The sequence below is a fragment of the Schistosoma mansoni genome, chromosome 2, assembly GCF_000237925.1.
Source record: "Schistosoma mansoni strain Puerto Rico chromosome 2, complete genome".
NCBI classification, from domain to species: Eukaryota; Metazoa; Platyhelminthes; class Trematoda; order Strigeidida; family Schistosomatidae; genus Schistosoma; species Schistosoma mansoni.
The window spans coordinates 9,803,467-9,820,693 of NC_031496.1; the positions used below are offsets into that span (position 1 = coordinate 9,803,467).

At 36.0% G+C, this 17,227-nt stretch overlaps 1 protein-coding gene across 1 annotated transcript; it reads right to left on the reverse strand.

Moving 5' to 3' along the window:
* Positions 1–204: 204 nt before the first annotated feature.
* Smp_175340.1 (ADAM17 peptidase (M12 family)) lies at positions 205–15,443 on the reverse strand (the record flags this gene model as incomplete). The annotated part of the gene is made up of 13 exons (XM_018795616.1): positions 15,416–15,443; positions 12,933–13,137; positions 12,516–12,894; positions 12,398–12,483; positions 12,294–12,349; positions 9,935–10,068; positions 9,776–9,874; positions 9,556–9,651; positions 7,174–7,312; positions 4,790–5,025; positions 2,862–2,973; positions 2,252–2,464; positions 205–686 (listed from the first exon to the last, which is right to left on the reverse strand). The coding sequence occupies exons 3-13, from the start codon at positions 12,783–12,785 to the stop codon at positions 205–207; spliced, it is 1,923 nt and encodes a 640-aa protein (XP_018649911.1). The 5' UTR covers positions 12,786–12,894; positions 12,933–13,137; positions 15,416–15,443.
* Between the last annotated feature and the right edge of the window lie 1,784 nt (positions 15,444–17,227).

The window sequence follows — 17,227 nt, forward strand, 5'->3', positions numbered from 1 at the left end:
GATAGGTCCTGAGTTCGAATCTCGCGAGTGCGGGATCGTGGATGCGCACTGCTGAGGCGTCCCATAATAGGACGAAACGGCCGTCCAGTGCTTCCAGGTTTTCCATGGTGGTCTAGCTTCAATTGACTCACGATCTCAACTCTATAAAATTACTAAAATCTCCACAAAACCCCTTCTGAATATACATGTTAATAAAAAAAAATGCTACCTACCGAAATTCTTGTGTTTAGAATAATGAACTGGTGTCCAAAATCGTAATATCCGCTTACTTTTCGATTCTATACATTTTCCCGCCATACAATAACCATTAAGACATGGACGATAATCTTGTAAATGAATATGTACTAAAGGTTGTTCATGATAATATGAATTAATATTTTTTAAATCAATTGTAGGCAATTTTTGACTTTTATTATGAACAATAAAATGATATGTATCATTTAATGAATGTTTATCATATAACCGTAATATATTAGATGAGAATGGTAATAATTTATGCATAGAATAGAGAATTAATTGTTTTGAATGATAAATCATTGAATAGGATTTTGAATGTTTTACAGTATTCTGTTTAAAATATAATAGATATTCATTTTGAGTCAATATGACAGGAAGGCATATGGTGCTTTGATTTTTAGTTGAATTTGATGTTGGAAATAAACAGCAAATAAAGCACGATTCTTCAACTATTTGCATTAGAAGAATGAAAAAAGAGTACATATTAAGTGATACTTTTATATTTGAAAACTTAATCTACTGAATTATAAATGTAAGTAGTTAGTACAATCTAAATTCATTCATTATTTACGCCTCCAAATACCCTGGTACGGTCAAGAGTGGAGATAGTGCGCTCTCTTCCTCTTGAATTGCTCTCATATGACCACGCGTATATAGCCTCTGCCAGGGAAGTCCTACTCACTGCCTTATCGTGACAGAGGTGTTGTTTACGAAATTGAGAAAACGAAAAGCGAATGTCCGGCACTTTAACCGGGTTGGTGGATATGGACGATCCACCTAGGGGAGTTGGCAAACCTTGATTCCAAATCAACGGTGTACATGGGCTCCAGTATCCTGAAGGAACAAATGGCGTAAGAACCAAACGTTGATCACCGACTACCATGGGACCGCATCTCCTCACGATGCTTCACTGTCTTGTGGGTTAGACCTTTAGGTCAAAGGCTCGGGGTGTGGCCACCTAAGAAAACCACCTGCTTCGGTTTGGGCACCCGGGTAGTATCACAGCCCTCACAGAAACAAATGAAATGATTATATCTACTGACAGCACCATTCAAGCTCCTATTAAAAGTCAGACAATGTATATTATTATTATTATTATTATTATTTACCATATTGCTTATTCACTCCCTTTTATTCCCAATTTGTGTACCCTTACTTTTCAACTTATGCAGCAGCTCGCCCATGGTGGAAACTCTGTTCTATCTAAACGATCTCCAGTCACTGTCTGGTCGAAAGTGAATGCTTTCACCGAATACAAATACTGAACCAGTCTTTCTGAAACCACGAACACCATTCAAACTGGCCTCCTTCAACGTTCGCACACTAATGCATATCAGACAACAGATAGGGCTGGCTATGTCTTTGGAAAGTCTTAATGTTGACATTTGTTGTCTATCCGAGACTCGTATTCAAGACTCTAGTGAAGGACTACAAATTCGCTCTCCATCTGTCGATTCGAAAAGCTTGTTTTACGTGCATTTATCCGGAGACCCTGTGGCATCCTCGTCTGGTCTTGCTGGCGTTGGTGTCACACTAAGCGCTAGAGCTGAGGCAGCACTAATCGATTGGATCCCCATTAACAGTCGGTTATGTGCTGTTAGATTAGAAAGTTCCATCAAAATGAGAAGAAATCGGTGTGAGAAACGATATCTTTTTGTTATATCCGCCTATGCCCCGACAGAATGGTTATAAATTAGAAACCTATGCACCATGGAGGCTTCTGCAACCTGTTGATTGACTTTCACAATGATCTCTCATCTATCAACTTTATCTTACTAGATTTTACTTGTCTTTAAGTCACTAATTAACCTACTTTTAATATTCACTAAATCCGAATACTTTACAACACAATTTTACACTACTTCTTAATAGACCACTGCAAACATTAAGAAATTTTAAATACGATTGTATAGTTCACTAAAAGATACCATCAAAAAAGAGAAGTTTTGCTGAACAGTTCTTATTTTGTATCAATGATGCCATCAATTTTTTATAATAAGTGTATCCAACCTACCTGAATCACAGATACAAGTTTCCAGCCCAAGACTAAAACAAAACGGATGACATTTACCCTGAAAACATCGCCCGTGTTCATCACATTGACCACCGGATAAAAGTGTTGGACCTGGACAAATAGATGATAAACCATTACACTGACCAGGTCCTAAACAAGGATTAGTACTGCTAGTTTGTGCACAAATAGTATTCTTTGGTGCTAACTGACAATCTGTATAAAGAAAAGTAGTAGAAATATTAAACAACGGGTCGATTTACAAGGAGCAGTTTACAAACACTCAAGAGAAAAAACACCATGTTCTTCACGTTAAAACAGATAGAAGAACTATTCGAATACACTAACCCAATGGCTGAAAGTTGAGTGTGACTTAACTAAGCTAATAAACGAAATAGATTTGAATTTCTTATGAAATGTTAGACTTTATGACTGTCAATAAATATCGATAAACGCGATACTCATAAATTGTTGGTTGCCCTAATACGATCTAATACTTCAATCTACATGCGATTAATGAACTTCAGTTTACCTAAGTTATACGAATGATATTACAAATAGAATCACTGTGAACAATAATGGTTAATTTGAATTCAACGAAACAAAAACTAACCAGAAGTACAACAACCATGATTCCAAGGTGAACAGTGAGCACCTGTTCTAAAATAACACTCAGAACTACAACAAGGATCATGTGGATTTCGACCAGCATCACATTCTTCACCCTCATCAATACGACTATTACCACAAAGATTTGAAAGAGCCACAGATGAATCTTCGAAACATAATGGAGCACGAGTAACCAAACAAGGCCCAATTGTCCGTAAACTACATGGTGAAAATTTCTAAAGAAATAAGTATGAGATTGATAGTGATATTTATAAACTGTCATCAAGCAAGTCTAAAATATCTTGATAAGGAAACATTTGACAAGTCCATTACTAATTTCTTCGACTATTGATTGATTCTTTATTTTTTTAAACACATAAACATTGTTACAAAGAGGCACCAAATATATGTGCCCCACACATTAGTTATCATTTAATTTGTGTGTGGGATAGAACACTGCCTCAAAGTGTTACTCCACAAGCTTTTGACCTAAAGGTCTAATCTACAAGGCAGTGGAGCAACGTTAAGAGATATAGTCCTATGGTAGCCAATAGCCAAGGTAAGGTTCATATGCCATTTTTACCTCAGGGTCATGTAACCCATTTACTCCACTGGTTTGGATCTTCCAACTTCCCTAGGTAGATCCTCTGTATCTAACAACCCAATTTAAGCGCCGGACAATCGCTCCTTGTCTAAATTTCGTAAAAAACGACCCCGCTGCGAGATAATATGAACAAAGTTCCTAATAATAATACAACAAAAATGAATGAAACTTAATGTGGTAAAATCGTTAATATAGGTCATAACTAGTAAACAGATATAGCCTAGAATATCCTCGAGAGACCCACGCACATAGAGATATGAGTATGTGATTACTATTGAAATTCAAATGCGATTAGTTACTTGTGTCCATTATTACAAAAAATATAAAACAGTTAGAAATCAATCCTGTATTAGGTGGAAAAAGCATAGTTGCTAAACTAGATATTACATATTCACGCCTGGAAAGAATTGAACTATGATATCTAACAAGGGAGACTATTACCAAAGAGAATAACACGTGCCTTTTTCTAGATTGATGTTGAGAAATGGTACTTTATCGTGAGGAATCTATTTCATCGTTAATCTTCAGATTGTCAGTTGTGTAACAAATTTCTTAGAAAAAACTTTTTTAGCATTTCATATCCAAAATTTTCACTACATCTGAAAGAGGTAGATTTAATACGTTGAAAAAGACCAACCAATATGACTATGTCGAATTTCATACCAATAATTTCAAACACAAGCTTCTAATCCCAGTAATGAGCATCATATGATATGATAATATAAATCCACGGAAGGTGAATGACAGGAATTAATTACTGTAACCAGGCCTGAATTCATTTGAACGCTAGATAATTGGGTGATTTCACTTCAGTAATGACGACTGGTGATTAGTCATAAAAGAAATTATCACATTTCAAAAATATTGGAAATACGCAAATCTCAAGGAATTCAAAGTGATGTAAGATGTAGACAATCAATTGCATATAATTTAAACAACTGCAAATCATATGTTGAATTGTTGTAGTCTCGTAAATGTTCATTCCATCATCGAAAAAGAATCAATCATACTAACGAAGCATGTCAATGTCGTGTTACCAGTAAATATGCAAATACCATTTTGGCCAACAAGGGTTAAGTAAATAACTTTAATGGTTAAGAGGACAAAATTCTAAACAAACTAATGGGCTACTTTTTTAATATAGTGTATATTCTTAAGTTATTTTTAGTATCAACAGTCGAGATTTCCTTTATATCATACAATTATTTAAAGAAAATGTCTTTCATATAAGAGATTTCGAGAAATAACAGTTCCAAATTATGGTTACTACCTACTGATTGAAAATAATGAGATGATACATGAATAAACTAAAAACTACTGCAACTAACTCCATTATTTTCAGCGTAACCTGAAACTGAATAGGTATACATTAAGTATTTTCCAGAACTTATAGCTGTAGGATTGCATTCATCTGTGTCAGGATCATGATCTGCGCCCCAACTATGTCCTAATTCATGAGCAGTGATTAATTCAGCCAAAGCGTTAACTAGTTGTTGGCCATTATAATCTACATAAGTAGTCCATCCTGTATTTAAATAGAGATCCTTTTTATTATTCCGTCGAACTAATTTGGCAAAAAAAGAAATATACTTTTAAAAAATGGTAGAAATATGTAAAATTTAGTAATTACGTACAATTCTGTGTACTTTATTGTAACGACTTGTGATATTACTTGGCTACATATGAAAAACTGTTGACTGTGACTGAAAATCAAATAACTTGGCTCATTAATCAAAAGTGTCATTAACGCTGTAATATAATGTGATGTAGTCTTTTCAATAATACTGTGGTGTGCGCTAATTACGCGGACAGACATAGGTAGTATGTACCAGCAACTGGAAGTGGGATAGCTACCAGCAGGTTGAAATAGAGAAAAGAGGAAAGAAAACAGAAAAATCGGAATAACAACTGCATTGGAAGAATGATAGAGTATGTAAAGGATGTGCCTATTGCATGATTTCGACATATTGCAAAGTCACTGTGTGGATTATTCATATAGTGATAAATTGGTTTATATATATATATATATATATATATATATATATATATATATCGAGAGAGAGAGAGAAAGAGAACGGAAGAGAGAATATAGTATAATAAACTTCTTTATGCAGTTTAGTTGTCTTTACAGTGTGCTGGGAAATGATTAACAACCCTAAAAAACAAAATTCTTGATAGTGTGGAGTGGCGCATTAGTTGCTAAAGCACTCAACTTTTAACCAACAAGTTCGAGTCTCATTTTACCTCAATTTAGAGAGCCAAATACTATTTAGTAAGCCATAAAAAAGCTACATGAACTAAAATCTGCTTTATAAGCGAGTGAGAATTATAATATTATTACTAAACCAGCCTACAGATGGTAGTCTCTCGTTATTTTGTAATATAATTAATTTATTCTGATACTACCTTTTACTACTTTACCATCATACTTTTTTTCTAAACTTAATGTATAATTATTGAGGTTGATTGTTAAAACATTTAAAACACGTTTTCTATGGTAAAATCTATAATGTCTCACCAAGTAGGGACGATTGATCATGACGCAATGACCTGATAGTTGGGTCTTAACTTGTTGTAAATAAAGCGACCTAAAAAGCTTATAACTTTTAATCACTTTGTCATATAGTCATCATTTATTTTTGTGCTAATATTTGGTATACAAGTATATTATTATATTAGATAAAAGGTTGATTAATTGACTATTGTTCTCGTTGCTAACCTCAATTCATTGGAGGTTTACGGCAGTGATTCATCATAGTGAGTAGTCAGAATTCGGTTATATACATGTCTCAGTTACAGTTGATAAAGATTCACTACTTCATCAATCGATTCGCTATTCCTCCGCAACACCCTGCATCTAACCTCAGAATTGATAATTCAATGATCCCAACATATAAGAGCAATGCTTCGAAGACATTTAGAGTCAATTACTAGTAACCTAAGAATACCCTCCACTTTTAAAGGCCACATTTCGTAGCCAAACATGTTCTCTTTGTCGCCTGAGTTGGTCAGGAGACTCTGTATTGTATCATTTTCTTCAGTGAATGGGACTATATCAACTGCATATTTTAATTATATAAGAAAACTTCTTTATCAACCCCTGAAAAGCTCGGTGAGAGAAGTGTTATTTCGAAGAAGTTATCTATGACGGAATTAAATAAAAAGGGAGGTTGATTGCAATAGACTGTAATGAATATTCTTTACATTAATTGACTGTAGAATGCAAGAAATACAATATAATCATATTATCAACAAGTTATGTTTGGACTCTAGCGCATGTTGAGAACCACTTTTGGGACAAATATATTTACTTTTCGTCTTCTCTTAGACCTTGAGTTTTAAAATCATCATTTATTGTCTATCCTACGAATCTATTTTTTCTTCCTGATTCATATTAATTATCCCCAATGCTTTCTATTACCACTGATTATGTTACTACTTTTACTACTCTGATATTCGTATCGATAATTTAATCTCTTTCCGCTGGTGCAGTATCGCAATTTGAAAGGATGAACAAATGTGCTAAGCCCTACTTTGTTTATGATTGACTGATCTACACGTGGAAACAGATGGGAGTATGAAAGTTGCAGAATATAACACTACAACCCAAAAGACCTAAACGGATATTCTCTTGAGATCCAGGTGATAGATTTCCGTGTTAATAATGCATTAATTAATAGTATGGAATGTAAATGAAAAACTGAAGACTTACCAGGTGAGGAACAAATACCACCTAACTTTTTTGGATCCGGGGATGCCAACCAAGACATCCCCAAAATGCCTTCATCTATTCTTTTGTAGCTAAGTAAATGAGCCAAACAGGACTGTTTCGCATCGAATCGACTAAATGCCTAGGGAAAATTTGGGTAAAGCAGGTGAAATAGTTCGTTAAATACCGCCAAGATTTAAGCTTAAACCGGGGTAATAATGAAAGGTTGTTTAACATTACACATATTCTATAACTGACGTTTAAGAGTAATTCGTAAATATTAAAACCATCGTAAACTGATTGATGAGATTAAACATCAGCAACAATCGATATGGTTAGCACAATAGTTGTGCGAATGGTAGTCAGAGTAAGATCACGATTACAGAAGTCCTATGACGAACACATCGAAACATGGTGAGAATCCATTAGGTCTTAAATTTAAGGTCTGAAGCATACAGATATCGCTACAAAATTTCTAGTTAGAATCACAAAATTAAAATAATAAGATCTTGGTCATATGATACTCAATCATTACCTATTAAGTGGATACACATTCATCTGCTGTTGATATGAGAGCAAACGATCTTACTATTTAGGTTTTTTTACAGTTTTCCTTCCAGAAAAGGTAATGACTCAAAATAATGGAATATGTTACCAGGTCCAACGTTTTGTGATAGACTGATCAGAGTTTGCAATATGGTGAAATCTAAGTTTCTTAAAAATGTAAGAAAACGAAAATAAGAAGTAGAATTATTACAAATATTGGTTACCCTATGGACCGTTGGAAGCGACATGAGGAAGCATATTTGAGCAGTCTTGAAGACGAAACTAATTCTGAAATGCATGTTGCACTTGTAGTATCAGTTTATATGTTAAGCCCATATACTTTATTCTAGCTACTGGCCAAGCTAATTCGCCTGTCCATTATGAGTCATATTTTGATCTTGTTAGTTATTCGCTTATTAACCTTGACTACCTTTTTATATGAGCGTATATGTGCACACTTCGTATTCTATTCATCATATGTCTGTCATTCATTTTTGTCTGATTATAAATATTGAGTAATGCTTGCTCATAGCCAGCTGGCTTCCCAGCCATCTCCACTATGCATCGTATTTGCTTCGCTCGCTTACACTTGGTCATGTGCCCACAGCTTGCTGGTCTATGTTATTTGACAATAAAAATGTAGTTGCCGCTTCCTTTTGCCTAACGTATAAAATGCTACGGCTTATTGTTGTAGAGTTTGAGTTGCGATATAATAATAGGTTTGACGTCAGACAACCAAATTAGAGAAAAGAACAATAAAATGAAAACTAGAAACTAACCACTAGAAGACAACTCTACTATAGTATACACGGTTAAACACTTGTTTATCTTCTGAAACAGAAAATAATCGACAAAGTGCATCGCGGCGGAGTGTTGTTTACGAAATTGAAAGGACGCTTTAATCGGATTGGTGGATACGGAGGACCTATCTAAAGGAGTTTGAAAACCCTGAATCCAAACCAATGGTGCACACGGGTTACATGATCCTGAGGTAAAAATGGCATATGAACCTTACCTTGGCTATTGGCTACCATAGGACCATATCTCCTAACGTTGCTCCACTGCCTTGTAGATTAGACCTTTAGGTCAAAGGCTTGTGGAGTAGCACTTTGAGGAAACCACTTGCTTCGGTTTTGGCGCCCGGGCAGTGTTCTATCCCACACGCAAATTAAATGATAACTAATGTGTGGGGCACATATATTTGGTGCCTCTTTGTAACAATGTTTACTTGTTTAAATAATAATAATACTTTAATACTAGTAATTAAGGATGATAAACTGAAAAACAAAATGGATAACACCTACTTACCAGCATAGTTTTATTGCTTGATTCCCCAAGCGACTTCCGTTAAATTTTAACTGAAAAAAAGCTATACAGGATCTGCATGTTTCTGTGAAATTTGTCACTATATTATTCTGACCTTGATATACAGCTAAACTAATTAAATATGGATTGACTAGTGAGATGACATTTTATTGTGTCAGTCTACTGTCATTCAGTTGACTATAGATTATAATATTGAGTGGAAATATACTAGATGAGTTTTAAGACTTACACTCCCGATCGTGTTCTTAATTATACAGTTGGTCAAGCGTATTTGTGGCCATTTGGAAACCTAATTTACGATAAATTTATTTCATGAAGAAAACTAAATCTTATCGAAATGGACTTTCATCTGACTATTTTGTCGAGTTCAGTTTCATTTTTGATAAGAAAATACGTAAACCAACGTGTGGTCTACACATGTGGCAATATTCTATCACAATAAATATTAAATAAAAAGAACCTCTATGATTTCAACGAAATATAATTCGAAATAAATATTTATTAAAAGCTTACACGCAATAGGGATGTAGCTGTCCAAATTTTTCCACCTACATCAGTTGGTGAATTGTAGTGACCATAATCAGCTGTCCATGATTCATGGATTACAATCTATAGTGTTAAGAGGAAAGTACCAACTAAGGTCAAACAGCGGAATAATAATATCACACTGCAATAATAATAATAATAATAATAATAATAATAATAATAGTAATCAAAGTTGGCTCACACTAACCTCATGTAATAAAAAGCCATAGCCAATCATTTCATCATGTTTATCATCCAAAAATTTTGAAGTAAGAAACAGATAATTTAACCGGTCAAATACTTTAATCTTTAGGGAAAGAGTGCAAATTATTAAAATAACATGGTAACAAATAACAAAAAAACTAACAACATGACCGATAGTTTTAGGTCCATTTCTATTTCCCAAATTGGTGAAAAAATCGTAATCAGCGATGAGCGTCAGACGACAAAGTTTGCTCTGTAATTGTGCGGGGTTAAATCGTTTTCGTCTAATGTAGATATCTGTAAAATAAGTGAGAAGAGAATGGAAATTGAAGCAAAACTCGATGAACAGTAAATTAGCTGCTCATATAATAAACTACAAAAATTATGAATTGGACAAATTGAAAATCAGTTCACCGAAAATTGCAAACAAAAAGATACTGAGACTCAGTGATCGTAAAATTAATTCTCAATCTACTGTCTATGAACAACTCTTCATGACACTAATAGAAGGTATAGCGTTTGGTAACACTGATAAAATGTAACTTTCTAAGTACTAAGATCCGGTATACATATTATATCTGTCAAGTGTAACATACCTGGTATAAAGACTGGTGTGAGTTAATGTCTAGTGCAACAAAAACGTTTGAAATGGACAAGGACATTAACTACTTATGTGACTTAATTAAAAACGTACCTTTGTTCCAAGAATTTACATATAGCTATGTAGTCACTTGTCCTTAATGGATTCACCTTTACAGAAAATGTGAACATCAAACAAGTAATGTCAGCTAGTATGTACCGAATGGGTATCTATGACAAGTGTGACCGCCATATTGAGTCGACTATTGATCAATAATAGCTGCTTGTGACTCTGACAAACAGGGTTTGCGCGTAAACGCCTTTGGGTATAATTTAACGAAGAGAAATGGAACAAAGTTACAGTAATGATATAATTAACTGAGTGAACAAGTGACACCTACTGACAGAAAAACAGCTTGCGACAGAGCAGAAAAAAGGATCGGTTTAAGTTGTGAAGAAAAGAGAAGGAAAGGGCCTTGAAGTTAACGGGAATATGAATGCGAACAGTAGTTAACAAAAAAAGACTTAATTTGGTTAGAAATACAACTGAGATACGTCCTTTCATTTAAAAGGATTTATTCTAATTTCATAAAAATTCCAATAACCAACAGTATGATAGCTACAGAGTTTCTTTTCTGAGACATATCTGATGTCTCAAGCCCGGTTTTTATGATTTCCAAGACTAGGAAGTCGTAGACTGACAGATCTCGGTCTTATATAGCCAGCTTTTATGTCAAGGTACCATATCATAAAATTACCACTTCTGAGCTTTTCACACCCACTACAAACTTCAGGAAATAACGCAAGATATGAAGGCCCCTGGGATGTTATTCGTAACACATGACCAAGCCAATAGTCTCGATGCTCTAAGATAGTTGGATTGCAATCAAATATACTACTGGACCTCAACATTACTTACGTGGTGTTGCCACTGGATGTTACCAATCCATAGGAGACAACGATGATCACAGACAGGATCGTTAACCATATGCAGTCCCAAGAGGACATGTTTCATGAGCATAGATTAGAACTGGTCTGACCGAAGTGTCGTCTGTTCGACCTTTCACAGTCAAAACAACATAATGACAGTGCGAAAGATGGTCCAGATTGATAATTATGTAGATTATTAGTTCAATTATCACGTCATGGTTCAATTTAGTCTCCATAGGCAAAAATAGGCTACACTCATTACCGTGCGAACAAATAATTGTTGATTGCGTCACACCCCTGAAACATAAAACAGCAGTCATTTCACTGATGAACGGTTTTCTTAAAATGCTATGGAGAACAAGAGGACACAGAGTGGGAACAAAATATAAGGAGTGGCTAAAAAGTCCTTTTCAAGTGAAAACCAGTGTGGAGACTGAGAGCGAGGTATATTCACCAAAACATAGGGGAGCAAGAACGATATGATTCCCCGTTATGACGTAGGATTTTATTTGATGAACGAATTTTCAACTGTTAAAATCAGAGAGGAGAATGTCGATTGATAGATGACATGAACTAATAAAGTGCCAAGTGATATCTGTTCACAAGATCAAGCTATTAACGTGAGACCTCGAATCAGTCGAGGTCAAAAACAAGCCCATTGTCCAGAAGAATAGGCTTTTTGTCTAGTAAAATAACGAGCTTGTATACAAAACATTCATACAAAAATAACATGATAAAATCACATAAACGATTGGACAAAGTCAATTTATATGTCGTTTATTCCCTAATTAATTAAATCCTGAATGTCAAACCTAGTTCTGGCCCATAGTATCATTTCATTAAAAAAACTTAAAAATATACACTAACACGATACAAATGAAAAAATTGTATGGAGAAAGATATCTCGTCAATTAAAAATTGCCTATTATTTAGCTTATATGTGAAGTGGCATGTATATTTTAAAAAAGATTCTTTTATCAGATTCAAGTGTAATTAAACTACCACTAACTAACCAAATGTATCAGTTTCTAGGGCCAATAAAGTGGCTGATTTATAATTCATTGGATTACTAAAATGAAGTTAACAACAAGTCAGAGGAAGGAAATCAAACACTTACTTTAGTATCTTTTTAATTTGAATATCTCTTAGGCGATAAATTAACATGGAATTGTTCCCAATATAGTTAATGTAGTCAGACAATGGCTAAGAATAACAATTAACATACCATAATTTACCTCAATAACAAAAATATCTGATTCCACATGAATATGAGCGCTAAGGAGTGAAGTGTATGGTTCCAAATGAGCTAACACAAATGATTGGTTTGAACCTGATACATAGCCAGTATGTAGTTCTGCATATTTTCTTTTCGGATAAAAAGAGTAGGTACCATTTGTACTGATAAATCTGACTGACAAGTTAGAATTATGAAAAGATGTTTCACGATAGAGAATCAAGTACCATGGTCTAGAGGAATGAGTAAAAAAAATAATTACCTTCCCCATGCATAAAACACGGTTTGCCTGGTCTGCCGTCCACTAATATCTCGAGCGATACGAAAGGATGGTCTCTCAAATAACTCATATTGTCCCAGCTGTGAAAATATATCAGATTCTAAAAACATTTTGAAATGATATCACGGAACACACTACCTATCCTCAGAGTATACTGAATAAACAGAGTCAGAAAAAACAGTAAACACATTGTTCACAGCCAATTATTAGCTGTATAAACCTCATACTGTATTTTGTTAAACGTGAAATTAAATGTCAGGGTCTGGAAGGTTTATGGAGTAACATGAATTGGATTCAAATCAAAAAGATGACTGAATGAGCACAAAAACATCAATTGGAAAGTCTGAAATAGAAAAAAATTTGAAAAAAGGATAATTAAATGGAAAGTAAATAAAATTAATAAATCGCAAATTATTTGCAGATACAGTAGGTTTCAACACTGGTAACATGAATGGTAATTGGTCAAAACATCCCGCTGGAAACGGCCCAGTCAAGATATATATATATATATATGAATCACTGATGAGTTTATTGTGGAATGAACAAAGCTGTTCTTTAATATTTAGATTGCATTTCGAAATATGTAGATTCCATCGAGTAGCTACGTCGTTAAATTCCCAAATAAATCTTTTAATTCAAAACCAGACTCAAATATTGACACACTAGCAAGCTAATTTCATCTATTTACATGACATTCTCAGTTGACGGAATTCATTAGACTGACACATGACAATGCACTGACCCTCAGGCTACACCTATGATTAGAAGCTTAAACTGGGGTATGTAACGTTGAGTCAGTCAGTTAGCAACAACATAGAACCAAGAACATATATGCATCGATCCAAGTTGCCACACCTCATTAGCAAAGCAACAGGAACAGCAAATTCGTAGAATCAGTTACTTCAATAGTAGTAATATATGAAAAAAATTGCATAAAAGAATGTGGTACAAAGAGAAAGAATCAGTTCGTAGAAAGGTATGAAGTGATTTTAACCTCACGGTATAAGGGAAGACAAGGAGTGTATACACGTACGCCATTGTGGTTGATTCTGAGCCATGTCACCCAGAGTCTCCGACCAATGGTTACGATGGTCACGTGTGTCCCAATCAAGTAGTCTGCATCTACCAACATGGCTCAGACTAGAAGTTAGTGACTTCAAGGACTGATGCCGCGTTTTGGCTTGGCAGCCCCTAACTTTCTTCCAACCGTCTCCAACACTAGTCAGCATTGCGCGCCGTGGTAATCGATGTTCATGCATACGTAACACGTGGCCCAACCATCTCAGTCGATGAAGATTCATGGTCTTATCAACTGGTTTACCACCATTCCCTAATACCCTGTGTCTAACCTCACTATTACTTACCCAATGATATCGAAAGATACGAGTAATATTTTTAAGATAACTGTGATTAAATACTAGTAACGTACGAGTACCCTCTACCCTTAATGACCACGTTTCGCAACCGTAAAATAAAGCAGGACGAACTGATGAGCAGTAAACTTGTCCCTTAATTGATAGACGGATATCTCGCCATCGCCATAGGTCATGTAAGTTGGTAAGAGCCAAAAGAGCTTTTTGAATCAGTGCAGAGATTTCGTCAGACACCAACCCATTAGGGCTGATCAGACTTCCGAGATAAGTGAAGTTGTCGACGCGTCCGACTACTTAACTCTCTATCTTCAGTTCAGGTGTTGACGCAAGCCAAGTTGATACGCAAAAGTGGAAAATCAGTCGGTGAGGCAGTGAATCATTATCCACTGAAGTGTTTAGAACGTGTGTTACGTATGCCTAAGCACTGTCTACCTTGGCGAGCATTGCTAGCTATTTCAGTAGATTGGAAGAAAGCTAGCGACGGCCAAACCAATACGGCATCAGTGCATCAAGTCATCGACGAATGGTCTGAGCCATGTTAACAGGTGTAGAGTACCTGTCTGTAGACTGAATGATATGGCTCGGAATGGATCTTAGCGACGCAGGTGAATTCACTCTTTATCTTCCCCTCGATTTTAAATTTCAGGATACCTTCATGCATAGTCTCCCACAGTCTTTTCAAACCATGTACCGAAGATCTAACCCCTTCTTGTCATTACTGCTACATTAATTGGATGTGTTTTCTTACTTCGTGCTAATGTATCATGGTATACCATGATAGCTATAGCCTGTGTCAACGCACATTAGTGGCAGGCTCTCTGTTGATATCTGTTCGGAAGACAAACAAGATGAAAATTACATGTGTGGCTAGGTTACGGCCTACATGTAAAATTTCCCTTAATTTAGGATGATATACGTATACTTATAATATTATTTATAGGCTACATAGGCTATATAAGCTGCCTTGATAAGAGCTGTGACATCTGAAAAGCTACTTTTCCATGAAAAAATACAGGGACGTGATTTTTTAATTAATCTACTTGTTATTATCTTATTATTCGTACTCGAATACGAATAATTAATTAAAGAACGTTTGATTAACGGAACGTAATATATCCACTTTTCTAACAAATTTTCTGTGAAGAAATGTTAAATTTTAAGAAAGTAGGACATTTGATTTCTGATGATAACTGTAACCACTATTACTAGAAAACATTAAAGCTGAGAAAACTGTCGGTTTAAAATAACCTCACTCTAATCAACACCACCCTGAAGTGGTGGCGGGAATTCTGTTTTTCAGTCTTCAGTAATAAGGATAGTAGGTTGATGAACCTGTGTTAATCCTGACAGATTTCCTTCCAGTGAAGGTCCAGCTTCTTCTTGAAAATGTTCACTGATGGTGCTGATACCACTTGTTCTGGTAATGCGTTCCAGTCATTGACCACTCGATGAGAAAAACGGGACCCCACCTTTAGTTTATTAGATCGCGGTTTCTGAACCTTCTTGCTATGACCTCGGAGATATCACGTCAACAGACAGGCCGTTGTCTAGGGCAGCTGTGTCAATCCTCTCTCGCAATCAGTAAGTTAGTTAATCATGAACACTTGTTACGAAACCCATGTTGCTCGAGAGTTAACAGATTATACGAATCTATGTGACTCAGTAGCTTAGCCCGAATTATTTTTTCAAGTAACTTAACTACTGTGTTGGTCAGGCTGACAGGCCGGTGGTTAGATACGACCCGTCTCTGACCATCCTTAAATATAGGACTAACTATAGCGCTTTCCAGTCTCTAGGTAGTTGAGCGCGTGACATGTTGAAGACTTCGCGAGCGGTCTTGAGATATTGTCGGCAAGCGATGACAGCGAACGTGGATGTAACCCATCGGGACCCGGTATCTTACAAGGTTTGAGGTTAGTTATCAATGGAAGAACAATATCCTCGGTCACGTCTATAGGTCCTATGGCCGGTATCTCGTTGTCATTGGGACAAGTAGTTGTAACACTACACGTAGAGTAGACTTCACTGAAATAGTTTGTAAATGTCTCAGCTTTCGCTAGATCAGATTCAGCTAGTAAATCTGAATTTTCGTTTAACAGTAACGGGAGGACACCATCACTATGTTTTGTCCGCCTTTTAACGTACGAAAACAGTCGCTTCGGACAGGTACGGCTATCGTATGCCAACTGTCGTTCGTAAGCGGTACAGGATTTAGCTATGGTCTTTTTACATATATTCCGGATTTTTTTATATTCGCACTTAAATGATGCCTGACCTGTTGACAAGAATAAGTCCCAGAAGTGTTTCCTACGCTTCAACAGCTTCCGGGTTTCCTTATTAATCCATGGAGGGCGATATGATAGCTTACGTTCTGACCGTGGGATAAACGGTTGAGTTAAGGATTCGAACGTAGACTTAAACCTATTCCATGCATCATCGATCGACCCATCAGCATCGACCGACCAGTCAATCGAGATAGCATAGTCCCTGATTGCCGGAATATTAGCTCTCCAGATATTAGGACGGGGTGGAGCAGATGCAAATTCTATACCATGTATCCGAAACTTGAAGGAAAGTACGACATGGTCACTATTCACCAGTGGGGGAAGGTGTTGAATGTCGACGATATCTTCACAGTGGTGTGTGAGGACAAGGTCTATCAATGACGGATTATGTTGCAAGTCAATATGTGTCGGCTTTACGATACATTGTACAAGTGCACATTGAATAATTGATGATAGAAGGACTCTATCGAATCCCCCACCTGGAGCTGTGAGCTCTATCCAGTTTATATGGGGTGCACTGAAGTCTCCAACGATGAGACAACATTCTGACTTACTCCAAGAACAGACGTGTCTTAGGATAAAGTCGTCAGCGAGACAACACGGACTATGATATATTCCTCCTATAGTCACTAACCCGCTTCTAATCCTAATTGTACAACATACTACCTCACACGTACCACTTACATGCGCCTCCGATATGATCGAGTTTATGAGGAAGTGGTTCCTAACATATAATATTATGCCTCCTCCCTTGCGACTTATAACTCTACACTTC